This window comes from Portunus trituberculatus, chromosome 29 (genome assembly GCF_017591435.1).
Source record: "Portunus trituberculatus isolate SZX2019 chromosome 29, ASM1759143v1, whole genome shotgun sequence".
Taxonomy (NCBI): Eukaryota; Metazoa; Arthropoda; class Malacostraca; order Decapoda; family Portunidae; genus Portunus; species Portunus trituberculatus.
In genome coordinates, this window is record NC_059283.1 from 4,190,185 (window position 1) to 4,217,684 (window position 27,500).

General features: G+C 43.4%; 1 protein-coding gene and 1 long non-coding RNA gene across 2 annotated transcripts in view; both read left to right on the top strand.

Moving 5' to 3' along the window:
- Positions 1–20,475, top strand: part of LOC123510458 (teneurin-a-like) — a 462,953-nt gene extending 442,478 nt beyond the window's left edge. Inside the window, 11 exon segments of the mRNA XM_045265650.1 lie at positions 4,262–4,518; positions 5,125–5,294; positions 6,978–7,110; positions 8,199–9,452; positions 9,804–10,032; positions 10,255–10,380; positions 10,650–10,816; positions 11,215–11,340; positions 12,584–12,778; positions 14,688–14,915; positions 15,759–20,475. Of these exon segments, the coding sequence (XP_045121585.1) occupies positions 4,262–4,518; positions 5,125–5,294; positions 6,978–7,110; positions 8,199–9,452; positions 9,804–10,032; positions 10,255–10,380; positions 10,650–10,816; positions 11,215–11,340; positions 12,584–12,778; positions 14,688–14,915; positions 15,759–16,037 (3,164 nt within the window). The 3' untranslated portion in view covers positions 16,038–20,475.
- Positions 20,476–21,683: 1,208 nt separating this feature from the next.
- The window catches only part of LOC123510563, an 18,710-nt gene continuing 12,893 nt past the window's right edge, over positions 21,684–27,500 (top strand). Inside the window, exon 1 of the long non-coding RNA XR_006676548.1 lies at positions 21,684–21,758. This is a non-coding gene — a long non-coding RNA (uncharacterized LOC123510563). The remainder of the gene's footprint in view (positions 21,759–27,500) is intronic.

Consider the following 27,500-nt stretch of genomic DNA (forward strand, 5'->3'; position numbering starts at 1 on the left):
GAAGCAAAGTAAAGATAGAAAGGAGAAACGAAGAAAGAAAAAGATATGAGAAAGAAGAAAAATAGAAATGAATAGAGATTGAAAGAAGAAAAGGAAAGATAGAAGGGAAGAGGAAGAAGAGGAAAGTAGAAGGAAGGGAGAAGTAGAAGAGAAGAAAGGGAGAGATAGAAAGGAGGAAGGGAGACAAGTAAAAATCGAGAAAGAAGAAAGAAACTAGAAAAGAAAAGAAGTAGAAAGAAGAAAAGGAAAGATAGAAGGGAAGAGGAAGAAAGGAAAGTAGAAGGAAAGAAGAAGTAGAAGAGAAGGGGAAGAAATTTAAGGGAGTCACTATGAAAGGGGCGTGTGTCTGTCTTCATTACTGCACTGGCTGTATTAAGCTGACCTCCCTCTCCCTCTTCTCTCTCCTCTCCTCTTTCCTCTCCCTCTGATTTTCCTCCACTCTTTTCCTTCATCCTCCTCTCATCCTCTTCCCATTCTCCCTCACTGATTTTTCCCTCGTTTTCCCCTCACCATCTTATTTTCCTTTTTCTTTCCTTCTCTTCCTATCTCTCTTCTTCTCTTGATTTTTCTCTTGTCTCTCCACTTTCCTCTATTTCTTTCCTACCATCTGTCCCTTGCCATCTTCTTTCCTCCTTTTCTCATCCTCCTTCATCTCCCTCTCCCCCTCTACCTCGTCTCTCCTCTCTCCTCTCCCTCTGATTTTCCTCCACTCTTGTCCTATTCCCTCCTCTCATCCTCTTCCTATTCTCCTTCACTGATTTCCTCTCGTTTTTCCCTCACCAGCTTCTCAATTTTCCTGTTCCTTTTTTTTCCTCCTCTTCCTATTTTATCCTTTTCTTGGTTTTCTCTCTGTTTCTTTCTACCATCTGTCCCTTGCCATCTCCTTTCCTCCTTTCCTCATCTCCCTTCATCTTCTCCCTCCCCATCTTCCTTATTTAACGTAAGGGAGGATTGGCAGTGGTTGTATTAAATTGGCCTTATTCCCTTCTTCCTTCCCTCCCTTCCTTCCTCCTCCTTCCTTCCTCCTCCTTCCTTCCTTGTTTTCCTCCGGCAGAGAGAAAGAGAGAAGCAGCGGCTCGTAAACCAACTTTTCTTGTCTTTCGTGTTTTGTTTCTCTCTCTCTCTCTCTCTCTCTCTCTCTCTCTCTCTCTCTCTCTCTCTCTCTCTCTCTCTCTCTCTCTCTCTCTCTCTTCCCTCCAGTCATGAATTCCTTTTCCTCGCAGTTTGTGGTTGTTTTGTTCTGTGTGTGTGTGTGTGTGTGTGTGTGTGTGTGTGTGTGTGTGTGTGTGTGTGTGTGTGTGTGTGTGTGTGTGTGTGTGTGTGTGTGTGTGTGTGTACTGGCTCTATTTCTTTCGTTTATTTGAATGTCTATTTCTGGATTTGTGAATTTGTGTATCTTACTTCTTGTTTGTCTGTCTGTCTGTATGTCTGTATGTATGTATGTATGTATGTCTTTCCATCACAACTCAGAAAATAATTCAGACCGTGTGAAGAATGAGCGTTCCAAGATGGCGTCTTATCACCTTCACCTCTTTTTAGGACAGACTCAAATAACCTTGGGAATGTTTAGAGCCTTTGTAAACTTTAAAGGCCAAGGGAGCGGGAGATGTACATAGGAAAAACACCCTTATGACCCCAGGTTGAGTGTTGCCTTCCTCACCATTTTATCTCCCTGAAGAATGCAATTGGAGTCTATAAGCTATCTTTACTGCTTGTTTTATGGGACAAGCAATCGCTGGCCACGAGTTATCCCGTGAACCGAACGGGAGAGAGGACGAGGTGGTGGTGGTGGTGGTGGTGGTGGTGGAGGTGGTGGTGGTGGTGGTGTAGTGTTGAAAAGTTGCTGTTTTTTCCCTCGTTGCATTTATTTCTCTCCCAGTCCTCGTCTTCCTCTTCCTCTTCCTCTTCCTCTTCCTCTTCCTCTTCCTCTTCCTTTTCCTTTTCCCCTTCCTTTTTCTCCTCCTCCTCCTCCTCCTCCTCCTCCTCCTCCTCCTCCTCCTCCTCCTCCTCCTCCTCCTCTTCCAGGTTCAATTTGCCGTGTTGAGGATGACTGATAAGTGTCACAACTTCGCTCATCCTTCACCCTGAGAGAGAGAGAGAGAGAGAGAGAGAGAGAGAGAGAGAGAGAGAGAGAGAGAGAGAAAGAGACCGTCCACTGAAAATATTACCACCCGAGGAAGAGAGAAAAAAGAGAAAACGGAGAAGAGAGAAAGAGAACAGTGAAGGAGAGAAAGAACAAAAGAGAAACGGAAAGAAACCTGAGGGAGAGAAATCACAGAAAGAAAACCAAAAAAAACCAGCGTATTGAGAAAAAAAAATTACAAAAGATATTAAAAAAGAAAATGAGAAAAAGAGAAGATAAGTGTAGGCACCCCAAAATGAAACTACAAGATTGACCATATAGAAAAAAAATGCAGAAAAGAAGAAGCTATGTATAAACTTAAGACACCTGTATGTGTATGTATTAAATTTATAGGACTAATAGGAGGCAGGTGTGAAAAGTGTAAATTAACCCTTTCAGTACATGGATACATTATTACCTTGAGTTTTGAGTGTGATTAGATGATTTTATTAACAACAGGAAGGGTGTATGGAGGTCAGAAGATTAATGGTCAGAGCCTTTACTGTTTTAATCCCCCACACAAGTTTCTGAAGCTGTGTAAAATCACGAAATAGTAACTAGAATGAATATGAAAACGCGTCACGGTACTGAAGGGGTTAACCTCTCAGTACCAGGACGCATTTCCATATTCATTCTAGTTACTATTTGGTGATTTTACACAGCTTCAGAAACATACGTGGGGATTAAAATAGTGAAGTCTCCAGACCATTAATTTTCTGGCCTCCATAAGCCCTTCTTAATGCAAATAAAATCGTCTAATCACATCCAAACATCAAGGTAAAAATGCGTCTCAGTACTGAAGGGGTTAAGGATGAAGACAATCGAGAGGTACTAATGTGATAATAACAGTAAAATCCACAACAATAAAAAAAAAGATACTACAAGAAAAAAATATAATCATGAAAATGTAAACCAGGATCTGTGTACATAATTAACAAACCTAAGCTTATAAAAAACCGTACATGGAAGGTCACACGCACACACCTCAATCATGTACACTCACTAATTACTCTCATTACTTTCTCCTCATTAAATCGTAGCCCCTCCGAGTATTTTTTTCTCTCCCACTATTTTTCTTCCTTTTTCTGATCATTAAGGATTTCCTCAGATTTTGTTTTATTATGGACAGAGAGAGAGAGAGAGAGATTAGTAAATATGAGTTATTTTCTTATTTTCTTGAAACTTTTTACTTCTGTTAGATAAAATATAATAATGGCAAAGTTAAGGAATCTCTCTCTCTCTCTCTCTCTCTCTCTCTCTCTCTCTCTCTCTCTCTCTCTCTCTCTCTCTCTCTCTCTCTCTCTCTCTCTCTCTCTCTCTCTCTCTCTCTCTCTCTCTCTCTCTCTCTCACGCTAATCACACACGGAGCTTATCCTGTAATACGCTTTCCCTTAATTACCAGGTTCAGGAACTCTCTCTCTCTCTCTCTCTCTCTCTCTCTCTCTCTCTCTCTCTCTCTCTCTCTCTCTCTCTCTCTCTCTCTCTCTCTCTCTCTCTCTCTCTCTCTCTCTCTCTCTCTCTCTCTCTCTCTCTCTCTCTCTCTCTCAAGGTCCCACCAGCCCTTGTAAACTGATACTCTTGGCGTGATAGTTTAATAACAAGGTGAGCTTCAGAGGCGCTCACAACGGGGAGTTTCGTCGCCTCACCTGGGCCGGGCAGGGAACAGGTACAGGGGAGAATAGATGAAGGTAGAATCAACTTACCTTCGATGTTAACCTGTCAGACTTTAGGGAGACATTCCGTAACATGACTTGAGGTTAATTTTTCCATCTCCTCCTCCTCCTCCTCCTTCTGTTGTACGAGTATGTACTGTCCTGTGTCTTTCCTGTAGCTAGTTAGAAGTAGTTATCGAACGTTCTTGCAAGGGTCTAAAGTCTGTTGTTGTTTGGTTCTCCTTTGTGTTCTTCCTCCTTCTCCTCCTCCTCCTCCTCCTCTTCCTCTTCCTCTTCCTCTATTTCCTGTAGCTAGTTGGAAGTACTAACCAAACAGCCATACAAGGATATAATGTTCTGCTGCTGTTTGGCTTTCCTTTGTATTCCTCCTCCTCCTTCTCCTCCTCCTCCTCCTCCTCCTCCTCCTCCTCCTCCTCCTCCTCCTCCTCCTCCTTTTTTTTAACCTCTCTCTTGATCTCCTCCACAGACGAAGTAACATCCGACCTCCGTGTTTGGGCTAATGGTACCTGGCGCCAAGCTCTTCCCTGGGGAGGTTACGCCCGCGCCCTCGCCACGGCCTCCTCTCCCCTGCTGGAGGTGTCGCTGCCCACTCAAGCCAGCCTCCTGCCCGCCGTCCACCGCTACGAGGTCGCCATGGCCCCGGGACCCCCCAACGCTCTCACTATTAGCTACGGAGTTGGGGAGCGTCGCCGTCAGGAGCGTGTTGTGGAGACTGTCTTGCTGGTAAGTGGTGGTGGTGGTGGCGGTGTTGAAGTGATGATTCTCTCTCTCTCTCTCTCTCTCTCTCTCTCTCTCTCTCTCTCTCTCTCTCTCTCTCTCTCTCTCTCTCTCTCTCTCTCTCTCTCTTTACTCCCTTCCGCCCCGTCCGAGTTTGATCATTATAACTTCTTAAGCCGCTTTCACGTTTATATATAATGACATTCGCGTCGAGTCTACCTGCTAGTCAGCGCCACGCACTAAGGACACTCATTAATGTTAAGTCCCTCGGTGCTTGCCTTCCCTCTCTAGCCTCTCACTCTTCACTCATCACTTGCCACAGACATTAAGACACAAACCATATATGAACCTTTACCCCATTCAGTATCGTGACACGTTTTCATATTCATTCTTCTTACTATTTGGTGATTTTATACAGCTTCAGAAACTTATGTGGGGATTCAAATAGTGAAGACTGGCTGTTAATCTCTTGACCTCCATAAACCCCTCCTAATGTATATAAAATCGTCTAATGATACCCAAAACTCGTAGTAAAAATGCGTCCCAGTACTGAAGCTGTTAATCATTCTCAGTCACCAGGTAATCTAACTCCTTTTCTTCTCCCTCCTACAGGTGAACGGGTCCAGGGTGCTGCGTAGGGCATGGGACGGCACTACACACACAGAGTCACTCACAGATGGCTCTAGTAATCCTCTGCTTCGTCTCACCTATGACCACAATGGGCACCCGACCTCACTCACGCTGGGCAACTGGCTGTCCTCTCTCAACGTGACATATGACAGGTAAGATTGACTGAATTGATTCCTGTGCACTTTTTTCTTTTTTATGTCAGGTAAATTCACTCCTTGCTTCTCGTCCATAAGTAAGAGTCACTCCTGTAGCTTTCTGTATCTTCTCTTTCCATAGAAGTTTACGGTAAGAGGTAAGACGGATAAGATTAATGGGTTTTTCCTCTCATAACAGGTAAGATAAGATAATAAAGATAAAATATTAGGGATATAAGGTGAATCAACACTAAATTAATATTGAATAAAGCTGAAAAACGCACTTCATTTACACAAGAACTGAAAAATATGTAAAATAATAAAAAAAAAAAATAATTAAGAATCAAACTAACGCAACTTTTTGAAAACTAAAATTATGAAGATTATTTTTCTCTGCGAATCCCCCAATCATTAAATATTCCTCTCTCCATATTTAATTACCTTCATCCACCTCTTCTCTGACCCTCTCACCTCTGCTCTCTCAACTTCTCTCTCTCTCCCTCTCTCTCCCTCTCTCCTTACCTGATTCTTGCACCTCCCAAAGAACGAACTTGCATCTAATTGGCAAACTTAGTCGTATTCTGTCATGGCGACTTAGTTCATAATGAATGCCGAGATGAAAACAGGGAGGAAGGGAGATAAAAGAGGAATAGAGAGAGATGAAAAGGAAGAAGATCGATATGCATAGGAAAATGGGAAAGAATCTGTCCTCCTCTCTCTCTCTCTCTCTCTCTCTCTCTCTCTCTCTCTCTCTCTCTCTCTCTCTCTCTCTCTCTCTCTCTCTCTCTCTCTCTCTCTCTCTCTCTCTCTCTCTCTCTCTCTCTCTCTCTCTCTCTCTCTCTAATCCTCAGTTCTCCCTCTAAGTCCTTTGTACAATGAGTGGGACTGAGAAGGTTTGAATGGAAGAGAGAGAGAGAGAGAGAGAGAGAGAGAGAGAGAGGATGGAAGAAAAGCAAACACCTCCCTCCTTCTTCTCCCTTTCTCCCCACCACACACCAAAAAAAGGAGAGGAAACCCACAATATGTTCTGATTTCAAGGGATACACACTTCTCCTCCCTCCCTCATCCTCCCTCTCTCCCTTAATTTTCCCCTTTTCTTCCTCTCTTCCCCTACGTGTCCTCTCTCTCTCTCTCCCAACAAGCCATATCATTAAGTGTGAAAATTTCCTCGTACTGTATTTTTTGAAGCGCTATGTGGTTGGTTGAGGGAGATAATAACAAAGGAAATACGATGAAAAATTGCTGTCCTTTCAGTAATAATGTTAAAGATAATAATGATAGTGTCAAGACAACGAGTAGAAGAAAATTGGTCGTAATGAAAACAGAAACAAGATAACTGCTACTGCTACTGCTACTACTACTACTACTACTACTACTACTACTACCACCACTACTACTACTACTACTACCACTACTACTACTGCTACTGCTACTTCTCCTTCTTCTTCTTCTTCTTCTTCCTCTTCTACTTCTACTCCTACTCCTACTCCTACTCCTACTCCTTCTTCTTCTTCTTCTTCTTCTTCTTCTTCTTCTTCTTCTTCTTCTTCTTCTTCTTCTTCTTCTTCTTCTTCTTCTTCTTCTTCTTCTTCTTCTTCTTCTTCTTCTACTACTACTACTACTACTACTACTACTACTACTACTACTACTACTACTACTACTACTACTACTACTACACACCTTCTCTTTTCCCTCCGGCAGGTTCGGCAGGACTGAATCACGACAATGGGACTGGTCTGTGGAAACTTATGAATATGATGATCACGGTCTACTGTCCACTGTCTCCTCCCACACTGCCCACACCACGCGCTACACCTTCGGCGACACCCGCTTGGTAAGTACGACCAAATACTCCCTTCTATCTGTCCCTTGGGGGATGTGGTTAGTGTAGATAGGTACATAAAAAGCGGTCGTTTTTTTTTTTTTTTTTTTTTTTTTTTTTTTTCTAGATTGTATTGAGGATCGTATCAGGTCAGGTTTTAGTTTAAGTATGTGTGTGTGTGTGTGTGTGTGTGTGTGTGTGTGTGTGTGTGTGTGTGTGTGTAGAGAGAGAGAGAGAGACAGACAGACAGACAGACAGACAGACAGATAGACAGACAGATAGACAGACAGACAGACAGACAGACAGACAGACAGACAGACAGACAGACTGAGACAGAGAGAGAGAGAGAGAGAGAGAGAGATGACAAGGTTTTTTTACTCTTTGTTTTCTTTTTTGTATGTTTCTCTCTTATTGTTCCACGAAAGGAAAGTTGGACAAGTGTGGCAAGAAAGGACAAGAGGGACAAAAAGGGGATCCACTTGTGTCCTTTTACAGAAGACAAAAGGAGGGAGATTGACCTCATTTTTGTACATTTAAACAGAGCTTGGCCTTTTTTGGGGGAAGCCTTTTTTTCAGCTGTATGAAGTATAGGGGAAGGAAGTCCTTTTATCTTGTATTTTTCCAGTCCTGTGAAGTATGGGCAATTTTTGTATTACGAGGGTCATTTTAGGACCAATAAAGGAAAAGGAAAAGGCTCGTTACCGCCATTCCCTCCCAAGATTAAGTGGAGAAAAGACTGGGATGTTTTTGGAAAGTTTCTAATGTCTTGAGGGTCTTGTGGCTTCCTTCATCTGCTTATGTTACTCTTTGTTTGATGTCCTTTGTTCTCTTGTATTCCTGCTTTTCATTCGTCCTTTTGGCTTTTGTTTTCATCTCTTTATTCTTTTTTATCTTTGTTGTCTTTTTACTCTTTGTCTTCCTCTTTCTTTTCTTTGAAGTTATATTTGTGTTATTCCTTCATAAGTTCGCGTCTTCATGTTTCTTTTTTATTTTCTTTCCTTTCATTTTTGTCATCAATTTCTTCTTTGTGTTCTCCAATTTATATAGTATCAGGCCTTTCAAGTTCCCTCAAAGTAACTCTTCTCTGCCTCCACTCTCAGCCTGCCACCATGACCCTTCCATCTGGTCGACTCTGGCGCCTGCACTACGACGAACGTGGAGGACTCAAGTACATCACAACACCAACAGGATCCGCCCACTTCTTCTCCCTCCAACCTTCCTTCGGATGGTTTGTATTCTCGTATACCCCGCCAGGCTCCACGCATTCCTATAGACAGTATTTGGACCATGCAGGCCGCCTACTCCTCACTGCCTTCCCTGCCGTGTCCGCAAAGGTCCTCTACACCTACACGGAGGCTGGACAGTTGAAGGAGATCGTGTCCGGTGATGGAAAGACTGAGTTCGCATACGGTTCTGATGGGCTGTTGTCGGAAATCACTCATGAGGAGGTTGAGTTGGAGTACAAGATGGATATGCTCTATGACGGTCGACTGCTTCAAGAACACCGTATTGACTATGGCGCCAGAACGGGTCTGAGCAATGTCAAGTTTACATATGAGTATGACTCCAACTTCAGAGTGACTAGCTTTGCGGGGCGTATTGGCGGCCAGAACCTCCTGCCATTCACATATGCCTACAACCCCATTACCGGAGGACCTTCAAGCATCGGCAGGTTTACCGTAACCAGGAATGAACACAGTGAGACAACGATCCATGACGGCACTGCGATCTTCTCTAGGCAACTGAATTCCCACCTGCACGTGTCCCAGTCCTCCGTCACCATCCACAACCGGGAAGTGTTCAAGCTGCAGATCTTCTACAACTCAGATGGAAAGATAAACCAGACCATGACCTTCACTCCGAACTTCCACAACAAGCCATACACCAACACGCGGAACTATACCTACGACGCAGACGGTCAGCTCATCAGTGTGGAGGCCAAGGAACCGTGGAGCTTTTCCTACGACACCAATGGCAACATGCTGTCCCTGACCTACTCCACCAACACCATTCCCATGAAGTACGACTCACAGGATCGGATTGTCAAGTTCGGTGAGGGGGTCTATCGCTACGACTCCCGCGGTGCTATCGTCCAGAACGCTCGTGAAGTAACCTACCACTACAACGCACGGGGTCTTCTTGTACGTGCCGCAAAATCAGGTCGTTTCAACATCCGCTACCTGTACGACCACGAAGACCGCCTGGTGGCCCGCAAGGACAACTTTGGGAATGTGACGCAGTTCCTGTATACTGACCAGCGTCATCCGGATCAGGTGACGCACATCTACAGCCCGCGTGACGGGAACCTCATCACGCTGGTGTATGACGACCGTGGCCACATCATCTTTGCGCAGGTGAGTGTGGTTCACCTAGTAATGGGGAAGATGAATGCAGGTGTGTTGGTATAAAAAGTATCAATAACTAACATTAGCAAATAGTCAAAGAAAAGAGAGAAGCAGATGGAGCGATGAAATTAGTTATGCTGTTATATGCAGGAGTAGATGACTGGCTGACAAATGCTTAAAGAATTGGGGAAGTCTTTGTTTTTTGTAGTTTAATAAAAAAAAATGATACTGAATACTTAATAATACTGAAGGCGAAGCAATACGATAAATAGTTATTGACTCACATGAAAAGATAAGAACAAGAAATACTATATTAACGGAACAAACCAACACAACGCCGCCACTGTTCTCTCTTTCCAGGTTTACCGAAAGAAGTACTACATCGCTACGGACGAGTGCGGAACCCCGGTGATGGTGTTCAACCAGTACGGGGAAGTGGTGCGGGAGATGATGCGATCCCCTTACGGCCACATCATGTACGATTCGAACCCTTATCTGTACCTACCTGTGGATTACTGTGGTGGGTTACTGGAGACGCGTACGGAACTGGTGCATATGCCTCGTGGACGAATTTACGATCCTCTGATAGGTAAGTGGATAACCTAACCTAACCTAACTTACTCTAACATCACTTATCCTTGTTCTAAACTAATCTACGTAAGTTTAACGTAACGACCTAATCTAACTCTTATTTCCACAATGAAAAATATACATGAAATCCTTTTGAGGCTTCGAGGACATTCACTTGACAAAGATGTAATTATATAACTAGAAATTATAGAAATATGACTAACGCATCTTCTCGCGGCAGGTCAATGGCTGTCACCATCTTGGGAGGATGTATTGCAGAACCTACTGAACCCCGCCAAGCTGTCCTTGTACCGCTTCAATGGCAACGATCCCATCAACGTTCACCTCACTCACTGGAAGAACTACGGTGAGATGAGTAATAGTAATACGTAGTAGTAGTAATAGAAGTAGTAACAGTAGCAGTAGTAGTAGAATAACTTAACTCAATTTCACAGAGGAAATTGAATAAAAGCCCTCACTGTTTTAGACAAGTGAAATATAAGAGAACGGGAAAAAGACCAAAGGAAAGTGGAAGCCAGTGAGAGTGGACAAGAGGATGAGGGGTAGCGGGCCAAGTTCCAGCCTCTCACTTTACCATTGTCTCCCTTCACAAAGGACACATTTTCTCTGGTTCAGATTACAAGGCATGGCTGTCGCGTCTCGGTTACAACCTGGAGAGCCTCGCCCCGCAATTGGCGTGGGCGTCCAGCACTAAACGCCCACCCCCGCCCACACTCTGGCAGGCCTTCACACGCACGCCCAACCTCCCGATGCGTGCTGCCACCTCTCCATTCACCGAGCAAGTGAGTGGATGTGATTGTTATTATTGTGGTGGTGATGGTGGTTGTGATGTTGGTGATATTAAAACTTTTGTCTATTTATTAATAATGGATTTTTCTCTTCGTCTTTTCTTCCTCCTCTTTCTTATATTCCTCCTCCTTTTTTTATCTTCTTTCATATTTTTCTTATCCTCTCTCCATCCTTCCTTTACTTTGCAATTTCCTACGTCCCCTTCTTTCTCTTTCCAACTCCTCCTTCATCTTATATTCCGTCCTCTTCTCTCACATTTTCTTCCTCCTGTCTCCTTCCTTCTCTTACTTTTCAATTTCGTACATTCCTCTCTTTCTAACCCCATCCTCCTCCTCCTCCTCCTCCTCTCCTCCTCCTCCTCCTCCTCCTCCTCCTCCTCCTCCTCCTGCAGGTGAAGAGTGTCCGGTGCGTCAGCGGCTTGGTGCTCACCCTGGAAGAAGCCGCCCGCACCACCGCCCGCCTCTCCACCCTCACGCCCACGCTTCTCCGTCATGACTTTTGGCCCCAGAATCACCAGGTAAGATAACACTCCTTCTTCTCCTCCTCCTCCTCCTCCTCCTCCTCCTCCTCCTCCTCCTCCTCCTCCTCCTCCTCCTCCTGTGTGTCTTCTTTTCTTAGTCAGTCTTGTTATTTTCATTTTTATCTTTTTATATATTTTTTTATGAAAGCATCCGGTCATTCCATAATTGGTTAGCGTTTGTTTACTCTCTCTCTCTCTCTCTCTCTCTCTCTCTCTCTCTCTCTCTCTCTCTCTCTCTCTCTCTCTCTCTCTCTCTCTCTCTCTCTCTCTCTCTCTCTCTCTCCTATTCATGGAAAGTGTTCTTTATTCTCTCTGTCTTTCCCTCTCTACCTCTCTCCTCCTTCCTCCCCTCTCTGGCTCTCTCTCCTCCCTCTGGCTCCTCCTCTCCTCCCCTCCTCTCCCCCCTCCCTCCCTCCTCCTTCCTTCCCTCCCTCTCTCCACTCCTTTTTATGTACCTTTTGTTCATGTTATTATTCACATTTCATGGAAACATCACTACTCTGTTTTAATCGCGTCCTCTTCCCCCATCCTCTCCCTCTTCCCTCTCTCCCTTCTCTCTCTCTCTCCTCTCTCTCTCTCTCTCTCTCACTCACTTTCCACATTATTATCATTATTTTTCTCTCTTACTCCATTACTGTTTTTCTCTCAATATTCTAATCCTTTATATTATCCACCTGTTCTTAATATCCCTTTATTCATCCAATTGTTTTATGCACTCTTTCTTTTCTTTGATTCATTTCTTATTCTTATTTTTTTTCTTATCTTTCTTTTTCTCTTTCCTTTTGCTACTTTTCCTCGCTTCATCTCATCTTTCTATCTATCCATCTCTCCACCAACTCTCCAGCTATCCACCTCTGTACCATCTATCCATTGTTCCACCTATCTATCCATCTATCGTGCCAGCAACCATCCATCTATTCTTTCGACCTTTTATGGGAATGGCACATCAGTGGGGTTTCTTTCTTTTTGTTGCCTTTTGCCATTTATTTAACCCGTTCAGTACCATAACACATTTTCATATCAATTTTACTTACTATTTGGTGATTTTAAACAGCTTCACAGACTTATATGGGGATTAAAACAGTGAAGACTCTAGCCATTGATCTTCTGACCTCCATTGACCTTTCCTAATGTCAATAAAATCATCTAATCACACAAATCTCAAGGTAAACATGTGCCTCAGTACTGAAGGAGTTTAAAGTCCATTCCTCCACGAACCTTCCACTTTCTCCCGCACCAGGTGGAGATCTCGACAGTACCAGGGCCTTTTGGGGAGGGTCTGCTGGTGTCGTCAGTGGAAGGGCGCGCCATGGTTACTCCCACGGACCACGCCAACCCAATCTTCAGGGACGTGCTGACCTCAGTCTTCAATAACTCTCTGCTTCTTGACATCACCGTCACGTATCACAACACTCATGTCTTCTACTTCGTCAAGGTGAGAGATTGTGAAGAGTGAAGGGTTGTGTGTGTGTGTGTGTGTGTGTGTGTGTGTGTGTGTGTGTGTGTGTGTGTGTGTGTGTGTGTGTGTGTCTATTATAAGTTAAGGTGGTATGTTTGTTGTTGCGTCTGTTACTGATGGTGGTACTGCTGCTGCTACTACCACTACTACTACAACATCTACATACTACTACAACTACCACTACAATTACTACTACTACTACTACTACTACTTCTGCTACCACTTCTGCTTCAACTTCTGCTTCAACTTCTACTACTACTACTACTACTACTACTACTACTACTACTACTACTACTACTACTACTACTACTACTACTACTACTACTACTACTACTACTACTACTACTACTACTACTACTATTCTACTACAATTTTACGTGTTTAAGAGCCAAGACAAATCCACCTAAAAGATAATAATAAAAAAAAGACTTACAACAACCACTATTACAACCACCACCACCACCACCTCATGCAATCATTATCATCATCATTATTACCATTACTCACGATGAAGCCTTGGATCCACACCGGGGGATTTCAGTGGAATTAAAACGATTATTTCAAAGTGCAGGCGATTCCAGCAGAGATTTACCTTAAAGGGCCCTTGATATCTGGGGATTTCCCTAGAGATATTACCAAATGGGGAAGAGTGAGTGGACGATTACTTGGCAGGATTTTGATAAAGATGAGCTCCAGGGAAAGGAAAGGGGGAAGAGATTAACAAAAAGAGAGAAATGGAGGAGAAGTGAAAAACAAGGATTACATGGAATTGGGAGAGAGTTTAGGGTGAGGAGGGGAAGTATCGGAGAGAGAGAGAGAGAGAGAGAGAGAGAGAGAGAGAGAGAGCAGGTTAGGTTGTCAGATACAGGCTACCCACAATATTTCCTTTGATCCATAAATTATTTCCACACAAAAGTCATCATATTATACGTTAAATTGTTTTAAGAGAGAGAGAGACAGACAGACAGACAGACAGACAGACAGACAGAGAATATGACACAGAAAAAATATATAAAATTGTGCACAAAATATTTCGCTTCAAGAGGCAAAGTCATTATCTTTTCCATCTCAAGTTTTAGTTTTTCTTTCCCCCTCCCTTCCCTCCCTGGACTATCCCCTTTACCCTCTCCCCTCTCCCCACCCCGCTCCGTCCCATTTCCCCTCATGTACCACCCACAACCTCGTGAATAAGTTTGAATAAGTAATGTATTCATGTAAAACGGTTTGCTTGAGGCGTTTTTGTACTAGAATCTCTGAAATTACTTTTTTTTATGAGAGAGAGAGAGAGAGAGAGAGAGAGAGAGAGAGAGAGAGTCACTGAATTGCTCTTTCTCGATGTTCTTATTTCATGTCCTTGTATGTTTTTTTTCTTGTGTGTTTCGGCCTTTCCTTCCTCTTGTTTCCATTCGTATTAGTCATTTGTTTTCATTTCGTTAGTGTTGCTTTGTTTTCTCTGTGTCTCTCTTTTTCGTAGTCCTCTGAGCTCTTCTTTCTCTTCCTCTTCCCATTTTCTTCCTTTTTCCTCCCCATGGGAAGTATTCAATTGTTTCTGTTTTACTTTCCACTCTCGCCTCTTCGCTCCTCCAAACATTGCTACTCCTTTCTTTATTTTATTCCGCCCTGCCTGGTATCCTCTCTCTCTCTCTCTCTCTCTCTCTCTCTCTCTCTCTCTCTCTCTCTCTCTCTCTCTCTCTCTCTCTCTCTCTCTCTCTCTCTCTCTCTCTCTCTCTCTCTCTCTCTCTCTCTCTCTCTCTCTCTCTCTCTCTCTCACACAGCTCTTTTTCGTAACTCACCATATCTTTAACTACATTCACTTTCATTCATCTTTCTCATCTCACCTCACTGAACACTCCCTGACCTTGCAATCCTCCCGTGGCTTCTGCAGGAAAACTTTTGGAAGGCCGCGGAGGACATGACGCAGCTGCACCGTCTTGGAGGAGAGGTCAACATTACGGCCCATGAATCCTCCAACTCCCAGCCTCTCACCCCGAGCGACGAAGGCACTGACAAATTCGTGGACGTGAAGTTACATAGCGCCTCTGCAGTCATCCACATTCGCTACGGCACCACCATCCAGCAGGAGAAGAAACGCCTCCTGAGACACGCCAAGAAGGTGAGTGGAATAGAAAGAATAGAGTAAGAAGATGCAGTTTGAATGGGTAGTTAAGAGTGGAAGGCCAAGTAGATGTATGTTTTGGGTAAGTGGATAAGAGAGGAAGAGTTGTGTTTTTGGGGTAGTTAAGTAAGTAAGTGTAAGTTTAAAAGAAAGGAAGGCTATTTTTTGAGTAAATAGATAGGACAGAAAGACAGTGTAGGTGGATGTTTTGGGTGAGTGGATGAGTGGAAGGTTTAAAATAGTAGGAGGATGTTTTTTGAGCTATTAAATTGGATTGGAAAACTTTAAGAAAAGGATAATTATAATTTTTTGTGGATGAATGAGAGATAAGGAATAGAGGAAAAAAGGTGTTTCTGAGGGGGTGATAGATCAGAAAATAAGTTATTTTTTGAGTGGTATGATGTCTCGTATTTCATGATGGAGGTGTTAGTAGGTGTGTGTAAACCTATGAAGGAGTTTACTTGTTGAGTGTAGGTAAAAGGAAGAAAGGTAAGGCAGGCGTTGGAAAATCTTGTGTCTATCTGTTTGTTTAGAATTTTTGTATGTCTCTGTTAAGCGTCCTCGTTTTTTTTTTTTTTTACTATTTTGAAACAGATGATCTCCACTTTCGTCTGATTAAGGAAATGTTTTCCTTGTGTCTTCTCTGCTCAGTCCTTTACCCTTTTTCCTGCTTTTCTCCGGGTCCTGAAAATAGTTTCGTCGTCCAAAAAGTCTTTTTGTGTGTATTCTTTCCGAGTTTCTAATTTTAACTAATGGATGACTTCAGCGGGAGTGTTGAGGGGAAAGCCCTAATGGTAATGGTGATTAATGATGTTGATCTCCCGTTCTTCCTCTCCACAGTTGGCCGTCCGCCGCGCCTGGGCAGAGGAGAGAGACCGCCTATCCTCGGGTCTGCCTGGGACTGTCGAGTGGTCCTCCAGCGAGACAGAAGAACTCCTGTCTCGAGGGTCTGTCAGCAGCTACACGGCGCGCTACCTCCACCCACCAGAGACTTACCCCGCGCTGCTCGACGACCCCACCAATGTTCGCTTCTTCAAGGATACCAAGAGGACCAGACGGAACTCCAAGACCCGCCGAAGGTCCCACCGCTGCCGCAAGTGGTGGAGAGGCCTCTGCTAGCTCCTCTCCGGCCTCCCTCCGCCCTCCCGTCGTCGTCTCTCTCCGTTGCTCCTCCCTTTCTGCGGCCAAAAAGGTGGTGCATGGAAGAATTAACACACACACACACACACACACACACACACACCATATGGGAGAGGAGGACTTATTAGCACTTCTCGACTTGAACATTTCGTCCGGTTGACTTTCCTTCCGCGTAAGAGAGAGACATAGAGAGACAGGGAAGAGGAGGAAGAGGAATGAGAGAGGAGCAACAGACTCGTCCTCACTTGTTGCCCCTCGTTCCTCGCCCGACGGCCGGGGGGGGCGAGGCGGCGCGTGACTGGACTGGCCAGCGCCTCGCCCCGCCCGTGTCCGCTGCCGTGGCTGTGAGGAGAGGCCAGCATCTACAGCACCTACGAAAACACAAGATTTTTTTTTTTGAACCCACTTCAAACGTAATTACTGTATGTTAAACTTCCACGATGAAGACTGACGCAAGTGTGTCAAGGACGGAAAAAAACTTTCCAGGAAGAAAGAAAAGACAGTTTTTTTCTCTCTCCTTTATCGTCCGTTAAGTGTTTTAGAAAGTGAATCCAAAATACAGAAGAAAAGTGGAGTGAGGAGACTATTCCAGAAAGCAGACCCGCGAGAAACTTGCAGTCGTGGCTTGAATGTCAGTGACGGCGGCGGCGGCGCGAGACTGCGGGGTGCCGGGTTGGGCTCCCGCGGGGCCAGCGGAGGGTCAGGAGCGGCGCCGCGGAATCTTTCTGGTGACTGGCAGGTGCGACGCACGACATAAAAAATAAAATAGGTTTCGATTGACAATGAAAATGGACGAGTGTCGTTTAGCTACCGAGTGAGAGTGAGTGAGTGAGTGCGTGTGCGTGTGCTGCTTGCCCCGCCCCGCCCCGCCTTACTGTGGCTGCTCCGCCCTCCACAATACTGCAGTGGCAAGACGCGTCACTGGAGTGCCACGCGAACCTCGGTCCCTAAGTGCAGGCCGTGGGTGTCGAGGAGCTTTACCCTCCCCTCATGCCCCTCTCCTACAGTAGCTGCTGCAAATGTATATGTCTATTTACGCATATGTATGTGATTTGTATACATATGTAGAATACTCCGGCAGCCCCAGGAGGCGCGGGTTGCCCTCTCGCATCGCACTCCACCGAGCAACATTATCAGTGTCCGCACCTCTGTCAGCTTACCTTCATGTATTTTTTATATAAGATTCACCACCGGCGAGGCAGTGTCTCAATGTCTCAGGCGCCGCGCCCCTCCACGCCCCTTCACACCCCCACCCCCGCCGCAGCCCCGGATCCATCGTGCAGTTCTTGGCGGTGTTATAAAGAATTTTATTTTTCACTTTTATCAAATGTTCAACCAAAGATATTAGTGTATTTTATTTTATTATGTGTATGTATGGATGTATGTATGTATAAGTGTGTTGTAATGTTTTTCGTCACTCAGAACTTCCTCGATCACTCGCGCGGCCCCGCGGCAACACGGCGCGAGGAAGGCACATTCCACCCTCATTCCCTCACCCGCCGCCATCCAGCAGTAGGGAGTGCGCTCCGCCACGACCCTGGGGCACTGCGGGGATGGGACAGGGGCGGGGCGCTTGGTCCCAGAACCCCGCCGCCCCGAGCCGCCAGGTGTGCCCCGCGAGGTGCGGTCACGTCACACCTGATGTAAAAGTAATTTAAAGAAAAAATTGCAAGTGATGTTCTTATTTTTACAGCAAGAATTTCCCACGTTTTGGCGGGCGGTGCGCAGCGTCGCGGCGCGCTGCCTCGCCGAGAGCCACTCTTCTGTTAAGTTCGTCTGAGAACCGTTCATTTGGGAGGGGCGGCCAGCCCCGGCGAGGAAGGCACAAGGTGCTATTAAGTTTACGCATTTTTATATCTTCAGAAACTCACTATGTAAATAATAGTGTGTAAAATTATCTATTTAACTTTATATCTCCGACTCCTTCCCGTTTCCTCACTCCGCGCTGTTCCTCATCCTGATGATTTATTCCTGTGTAGCTGCCGTTTTCTTCGTTCCCTGCGTCCCACCGTAGCCAGTCACTCCTGACCATACTTTTGACGTAGCGAGTAACTATATTAAGGACGCTGCTCCGAAATCATGACCTGCAGGCGGACGGTGTCACGCCAACAGTCAGTCAGTCAGTCAGTCGACGTAGTGTTAAGGCAATACACCAGAGGTCACCAGAGATCAAGTCAGCACACACAGACACACACACACACACACACACACACACACACACACACACACACACACACACACACACACACACACACACACATCAGATCTTGCCTGTAGGATCATTTCAGTGTCAAGCTAGTCAGTGTGTAATGTAGGAAAACAATAAGTAAAAAAAAAATACAAACTTCACTACACTATGAATAACTACCACAACTACTGCTGCTGCTACTACTACTACAACTACTACTACTACTACTACTACTACTACTACTACTACTACTACTACTACTACTACTACTACTACTACTTCTACTTCTACTACTACTACTACTACTACTACTACTACTACTACTACTATAAATAATCCATACGTACGTCGCTGTTCATTCATTCATTCAATGCCCAGGAAGGTGAATGGAATCCAGTGAGCCGCGCCCAGAGTGAGCCGCCACTTGGCGCGAGGTGAACACTCCATTGGTCGAGGAAAATGACCACTGCCAGTTTACGTTTTCCGTGGTCTGGTCTGGGCTCGTCATTGCCACCTGCCTTGCTTTCCTCCCCTCTTTCCTTCAACTGCCTTCACTCCGTATTTTAGACCCCACTTAAGACACTACCACCACCACTACTACTCCTACTACTAACACTATTACTACTACTACTATTACTCACGTTTTATGAGTGCTGTATACATTCGTCATCTCTACTCAATCCTGCATTCGCTTCCCGCCCTCATAATTCGTGCTTGTGAACCTCCTTCCTCATTGGTTGGAGTGCATGTTAACGCGGCCTGTGATTGGCTAAAAATTGACCAATAGTAAGGGTGGGTGTCCTTGCGAGTACCGGAAGAGCAGGACCGAGTATAGATGTTTGTAAAATAATTCAAGAAGTTTTTATTTTCCAACTAAAATTAGAGAAGGAAATAATAATAATGATAATAATAATAATAATAATAATAGTAATAATAATAATGCATTTGTATGGGAATTTTTGCCAAAGATTTGCTGCTTGTATCTGTAATGTACACAGATCCATATTTATATTTCCTGCAAGAAGAGAAAGAAAAAGAGAAGAGGAAGAGTAGGAATGAAGCTTTTCCTTTCTCGCGCCACGTCTCTTTAATGTTGTACTATATGTGATTTCTGTAAATACAACTAATAATGAAAGAAACCAGAAAAAAATAAGAAGAGAAAAAAAAAACAACTATACATTACAATTCTCACCATGTAAATAATTAGCGTGTTCCTTCCCCCCCCTCCCCCACTAACTCCCTCCTCCCTTGTATATAATTGATCATAGTTCAGGAATGATCGCAAAGGTAGACTCTTAAGGACTTGACTGAGATGAATTTTGCTCCCTTGCTGATCCCCGCTGAGTTCCCGCTGTCTGTTCATCATTTTTTTTTTTCCTTTTTGCTTTTTTTTCCCTTTGTCTTTTTACTTTCCTCTCTTCTGGACTTCTTGGCGTTGATGTGTGGATTTTTTTTTTTCTTGTTTATTCTCTTGTATTTTTATTTACCTTTTATTACTCTCTCTCTCTCTCTCTCTCTCTCTCTCTCTCTCTCTCTCTCTCTCTCTCTCTCTTGTATAACTGAGAACTTACGCCCGTCCCCCAAAAAGTTTCATTAACGTTCTTTATCAGTTTATCGTCTTTTTTTTTATTATACGCTTCTTTTTTCTCAACCTTTGCAGTGAATTTTGAAGATGTTTCATGTTTTTATCACGTATTTAAATAATGATTAGGTAATTCTAACTCGAAACATTAGGTTGTTATAGATACGAATTGTGTCTTGGTACTAATTCACGTGTTTTCTCTTATTTTATTTTTGTTTTCAGTATTCTCATTTTTTTTCACTCCATTTTTTCTCGATTCTACGTTCAGCTATCTTTTATGTGGTCCGGTTTTCCTCCCCTCGCTTTTTATATTATCTGTGTTACCTCAATCACGCCTTCAACACATATACATACACACACATCATTGTCCTCCTCCTGTCCTCCTACTCCTCCTCCTCCTGTAGCATCTCCTTCCTCCAGATCCACACGTCAAATAACCCAATACTATATATATATAAATATGAATAATTGCCTCTCTTCTCTGCTTGGATAATATCTGTTGGTCTCGAGGCGGTGAGTCTCGCGGCGCCTCGAGGGTCGCGCGGGGCTCACCCTCCCCCCGACTGACCCCCAGATTTGTATGATCAATGGTCTTGGCTGTTTATAAATGAAAGTGTTTCTATCAAATAAAAATGAATTATTTTGTATTGGTGTGTTTCATTTGTTGGGAGGTCGATTGGGTGACTCTTTCTCTCTCTCTCTCTCTCTCTCTCTCTCTCTTTCTCTTGCCATAAGTGGTAGCCTTGTCTGCAGTACGGTTGCCCACCCTGCAGCACTTGGTTACGTCACAAGGCGGCTGGCCAATATGAACCGTCACTGAGTTGCCCCAAAGTGCCTACCAGGTTGACCAGGACTTGGGAAATTTCCCAAGATCTTGGGATTTCAAACTTCGCCTTGGGATCTTGGGAATTTTTTGCAGAAATGCCGTAAGTCTTGGATTAAATTTTAATGTCTGTATATGTCATATCAATCTTGATGGTTGAGAGAGAGAGAGAGAGAGAGAGAGAGAGAGAGAGCATTATATTGTCTCAGAACAAATTTAAGTCTATATGGCTCATATTGTTGTAACAGCTACTTTTGAATGTATTTTTTTAAGTAAAGAATCACAAACATACTTAGGAAAGGTCTAAACAGATTGCATATTATCACCCAAGAGGAACTCCAGTGACATCTTAAAACTAGCACTACAATTTCCATCGCTTGTGAAAGAGGATGAGTTTGACGCCCTGCAGGATCAGTGGAAGGATTTGCTATATGCAAAAGAAGCACTGAAGAATCTTAACGAGAAGGCAACTGCTTTCTGGAGTGAACTAAAATCAGTGAAGGATGGGAACAACGAGCCGAGATTTGCCTGTTTGTCAAAATTCATGTGCGGCCTGCTAGCTCTGCCTCATTCATCTGCATGTGTGGAGCGGGTATTTTCGCAGCTGAATATGATAAAACAAAACAAACAAACAGGCTTGGCGTGTCCACCACGTCAAACAGACTCCTTGCTAAACAAGCGATCAGCCGTCAGGAGGTACCATGCTATCAATGGCAACCATCAACATCCCTCATCAAAGACGTAAAAAGTGGGCAGTGTTACCGAAGGTGTGCTGAGCGAGAACGACAAGGCAAAGAGGAGAGGGTGGCAACACTGCATCCAGCTGTGGAGGATGCCATTGAGGGCGAAGTAGACGAACCCCCAACTCGTGTATACCTGCAGTAATACTGAAAGGTAAGATGTCATCTTATATCAGTAAAATTGTGTTAATTATTGTCTTCTTTAAATCTTGGGAAATTTTGGTCGATCTTGGATTGTTTTCGGAGTCACTCTTGGGAAATTCGAAATTTGCCACTGGTCACCCTGGTGCCTACACACACTACACAGTCACCTTGGAACAGTGAGTGAGGGAGGCTGGAATCATCTTGCGGCATTGTGAAGGAATCAGTAAGTGTATGTATGTGTGTATGATTTTGAGGGATGGTGCAGTGGATTGCTGATCATGTATCAGTAACACTTAGAATGATTAAGACCTATTCATCTGGCATGGCGGTGTCGTGTGCTAAAGCGTCCCTCTTCGCCCCACCTCCGTCTGTTATCTTTGCTCCCTCGTGTATGAAGGGGTTTATGAGGCTGATATCTCAACCAGAGCAAGCACGATCACTTGTCATTATGAGTGTGCATAACGTATCATCAGTAGTCTTGTAATCAATTATTTATCGAATATTTGAAACCTCGTGTTAAGTCCATATATCGTGAGGAACAGTGATTGTTGGAGGTATGGTGGCCGGACGGACTATAGCCATGAAGCTGCCAGCGTTCACTAATTGGCACACATATTAACTTGCACTCCTTAGTCAAGTCGCAGTGTTAAATAGGTACAGTCTATATAGAATAAGTGCAATTTATTATTGTTTATGAGGGAATACGAAGGTGAGTAGCGTAGGAGGTATTGAAGGAAAGATACCACAAACCAAAAAAGCATCATTATGTGACGTATAAACTACGCATTTAAAGTTATAGCAGTGGTGCATGATCGCTTGTTACTCGAAATACCAACAAACTGACCTATAAACTTCGCTATCTCATCTCTACTTCATGGCGACATAGTAGACAAAATAAGGAAGATACACCATAGAAAAGTAGTTGAAGCAGTGAACGAAGCTTCGAACTGAGTACTAGAGGAGGAAGAGGAGGAAGTGGAGATGAGGGGTAAGGCGGGACAACAGAGGAGGGACAAGCGGTGGGGCGCCTATTAAACAAACAAAGCAGGGAAATGTATTAGAATGGTAGGAAGTGGATGTTACTGGGATAGAACTCATAAACTGATGGAGAAGAGGAGACAGGAAATAGAAACCGTCAAGAGGAACGGGTGGAAGACAGGCTGACAGACCGAGAACGCGGGGGAAAAAGCAGCTGACAGATGTAACAGGGAAAAGACAAAACTGAAACCGAACAGCGAACAGAAATAGACTGACAGGCGATTAAAAGGAAATAGACGGACTAAAGGAGACGAGAGGGGAGGCAGAAAAGAAGGTAATAAAGAGAATGAGGAACAGTAGAGACGGAGAGGAATAGAGAATAGTAAGAAAGAGACGAAGAAAATGGGGAACAGTTATGAAAAAAAAGAATGAAGAAAAACAAGAGAAAAACAAGAAAATGAAAAAGAGTAAAGAAGAAACAAAAGGGAATGAGGAATAATAAGAAACAAAAAACAGGGAAAATGAGAGAAAAACAAGAGATGAAGGAAAAAAAAAAACGAGAACAAGAAACAGAAAAACAAGAAAGCGGAGATCAGTGACGAAGAAATAAGAGAATGGGAAACAGCCGAGACATGGAAACAAGAGAGGGAGAGGTGAGCGGCAGAAGGTGCGGGGAACAGGCAGGGGTAACAGGGGCAGAATCTCATTAGACTAGAGGAAAACTATTTGCTTAATGGTGTGTTTAGTGAGTACCTGCCTTACCTGACGGCGCCTCCAGGGGGTCGAGGGGCGTCCTTAAGGGGAGAGATACTGAGTCTTGCTTGTTTTTACCTATAGTGAAGAGGAAGAGGTGAGAAGGAAGGAGGGAACAATACAGAGGAAATAGAAGTCTCTCAAGGTGTTGTAAAATAAAAATAATAAAAAGGTGCTGGAGGGGAGGAGAGAAACGGAGGAGAGGTTAAGAGAGGTGGATAGAAGAAAGGGAAATAGAAGAGAATGATAAGGAGAAAATAAGATTCTGTGGCATTCAAATTAGGAAAACTACGTAAAGATAAACAAACAAAGGAAACAAAAGTAGAAAAGAAAAGGAAGGGCAGATAAAGAACAAAAAGAAATTCAAAGAGAAAATGAAAAATTTTTGGTGTTGAAAGTAGAAAGGCTATAGAAAAAAATAATAAAAATTGAAAACGAAAGTAGAGATGAATAAAGAGGAAAGAAGAGAAATGAAGAGGAATTAGAAGAATCTTGATCAATAAAACTAGTGAACAAAAAAAACTGGATAGGTGTAAAGGGGAGACAGGGAGAAGAAAGATGAGAGAAGAAAAATAGCATAGAATTGCAAAACGAGAAGATTAGAAAGGAAAGAGTAAGCAAGGATTGAATAAAGAAAGAAGTAAAAGAATAAGGAAACGAAGGAGTAGATAAAAGAAGAGACTAAACTAAAGGAAAGAAGAATGAATGATGGATAAAGTAGAAACGTACGGAGAAAAGTGAATAAATATGAGTAGAAATAAAATAAAGGAAACTGAGTAGAGAAGAGAAAGTAGAAAGGAAAACACAAAGAGAAAAGCTCAACGTGTAGAGAGTTATAGAAAAAAAGATGCAGAGATTAACAAATGAAAAAATAAAAGGAAAGTCAAGAAATAAAAAGGGAGAAAATCTAGAAATAAAGAATAAAAAATGGGAAAAATAAAGCTTGAATGAATTGAGTGGATGACGAAAAAGAAAACAAAAATATGTGGAAGAGAAGAGTGAGAAATGGAGGAAGGAGAGAGTCTGGGGGGGAACTGAGAAAAGAAAGGTGAAAGAGAGGAAAGGCTGGAGTGTTTGGAGTAGGATGGAGAGGATGGGGTGGTGAGTGGAGTGGGTGTAGGGTGGAGTGAGTGGACCAGCAGCATTCACAGCCTCTGAGGAATGATGGTCACAAATTCGTAAATGGATCCCATCGATTCCTTATTGAGAGAGAGAGAGAGAGAGAGAGAGAGAGAGAGAGGAAAAAACAATACCGCTGAAGGAAACGTAAAGGGGAAAGAGCCTTGGGAAAAAAAAGTAAAGAAAATAAGAAAATTTTCACGAAGCTAGAGAAAAAAATAAAGTACAAGTTATACAATAATTCTTAAGACTAATAAATACAGAAACCTAATCGTAAATCATTAACTATAAAACAAAATTAAACTTCTCAGCAAAAAAAAATCTATCACCCTTTTTCCTCTCTCTCTCTCTCTCTCTCTCTCTCTCTCTCTCTCTCTCTCTCTCTCTCTCTGGGAAGTAGAGGCAACGTACGTACATATGCATCTCTTTCAAACCTCGACCCACATCCTTTCAATAAAACATCCTCGGACTCATCCATACATCTAGTTCCTCTCCTCTGCGTGTGGGAGGGGCGGGAGGAGCGGAGAGAGTGAGTGGGAGGGAGGAAGAGGGCGGGAAGAGGTGGGAGGCGAGTGAGCGAAGTATCCCATAAAAGGTCAACCATAGAAAACGGTGATATTGAGTGGAAAAATATCTGACTCATGATCAGTCGCTTTTATGGAAACGAAGGGAAAGTTTGTCTCCGGAGTTTTCTTTTCTCTTTTCTCTCTTTTTAATTATTAGATATTATCGATTATTAGGGGAACTTGTATATATCATAGGCTCGTAAGATTAATATTCGTGCTGTGGTTTGTAGCAGCTTTAGTAGTAGTAATAGTGGTAGTAGTAGTAGTAATAGTAGTAGTAATAGTAGTAGTAGTAGTAGTGATAGTAGGTCCGTAATATAAGTAAAGAAAAGAAAAGATTACGTAACACACACACACACACACACACACACACACACACACACACACACACACACACACACACACACACACGTAAATATAATGACACATAACGCATCACCTTTACCTGTGATGCTCAACTGCGGAGTTACAGCAAGGGAGGTGAGTCCAGGTGAGACAGGCCAGGTGAGGCAGACCAGGTGAGGCAGTCCAGGTGTAGGCGGGGAAGGCCGGTGAGCGTGGGTCCCTCAGCACTGCAGGACTCCACTCATATTTATTGCAAGGGCGGAGGCTGTGGCGTGCTGTGTCGGACATGCAATATTCGGGAAGGACAGAGTGCTGGTGCAAGGAGAGGAGGCGAAAGAGTAGGAGAGGCTGGGAGAGCGAGAGAGGGAGAGAGGGAGAGGAGTGCTTGCCAGGGAGAGGAGGGAGAGTTTGGGAGGGTAGGTTTGGTATATTCATAGTCAGGGGCGAGAACTCGTGCCTCCGAAAATGTTGGGTGGATTTTTATCTGTGTTTTGAAACTATGCATGAATGTTCCCTGTTCCTCTTCGTCAGGTGGACAGGTGGACACGAAGGTAGACAGATGGAGACAGAGAGAGAGAGAGAGAGAGAGAGAGAGAGAGAGAATATGATGCACAGAAAAAGAAAATGAAAACCAGAACTGGTGCAAATAGATCAGTAGACAGATAGAAAGATGAATAGAGTGGTAAATAGACATACAATATTTCCTCATGCATTTGTACTTGGTAACTGATTCTTCCATTTTTATTTTGTTCCTTTCTGAAAAGAAGAGACGATAAAAAAGGGAAGAATTAGGTCTGAACGCATGTAAAGTCTCTCTCTCTCTCTCTCTCTCTCTCTCTCTCTCTCTCTCTCTCTCTTTCTGGTAAAAAGAAAACAAAGGAACAAAAACAAAAATCGATAAAGAGAAAAGGAAAAATTAGATCTGGATGTATGTAAAGTCTCTCTCTCTCTCTCTCTCTCTCTCTCTCTCTGGTAAAAAGAAAAAAAAAGGAAAAAAACACGAGAATCGATTATCTTCCTTTCATTTGGCGGCACAGAATCCCGCCAGGAGAAGAAACATCGATTACATCACCGCAATTTAGTCTGGGGAAAACCTGGGGAATTAGGGCAAGATTTAGGGAATTACTGGATCTCTGGGGCCGTCTCCCTCAGCGCCTAAGGTCCGTCCGGTCCCTCAGTATTGCATTATATGAGCTTCAGGGAATTTGCGGCACATTTATCTCTGCTCTAAGGAAACTGTTTGTGTAGTTTACCTTGTGTATTGCTTTATTTATTTATTTATTTGCGTAAGTGTAATTATTGGTATTGTATAATTCACTTGTCTTTTTGGAATTTATGTAAACTTTATCTGAAACATTACTTATCTATTTATTTATCTGTTAATCCCTTCAATGCCATGACACTTTTCCATATTCATTCTGGTTACTATTTGGTGATTTTATACAGCTTCAGAAACTTATGTTGGGGTGATTAAAATAGTGAAGACTGGCCATTAATCTTCTGACCTCCATAGACCCTTCCTAATGTTTATAAAATCGTCTTACCTCCCAAAACTCAAGGTAGAAATGCGTCCCAGTACTGAAGCGGTTTATGGTTTGGTGCAGAAAATGGGACAGATGCGTATATAAGAAAATGTGATGCATCTAAAATATATAATCTGTAATTTTATAAACAGAAAACGATGATATTTTTTACCCAGACTAGAGAAAAAACATAAGTATGAATAATGGAATAAATAAATGACAGAATATTCACTCAGTGTAAACCAAAAAACTGACAATGATGATAATATTGAGATTTCTTTACATTTAACATTCAGAATTCATGACGAGTAGGATTGGGAGGAGGAGGAGGAGGAGGAGGATACGGTGTGAAAGTCAAGCAGGAGAAGGAGAGGAGAGGCGGTTGGAAGGATTTTTCACGCCTGCAGCATCAAGTTATTGTGATTTTTCATCTTTACAATGCTTAAGACGCTCATAAATTTCTCTCGGGAAAGGCAAAGGAGATGAAGGAAGCTGTGGTGTTGCAGGAAGGCGGGAGACGAGGGTACAGGGCGCGCCTTCATCACTACCAAAGATGCAGCTCCTCCTCCTCCTCCTCCTCCTCCTCCTCCTCCTCCTCCTCCTCCTCCTCCTCCTCCTCCTCCTCCTCCTCCTCCTCCTACTACTACTACTACTACTACTACTACTACTACTACTACTACT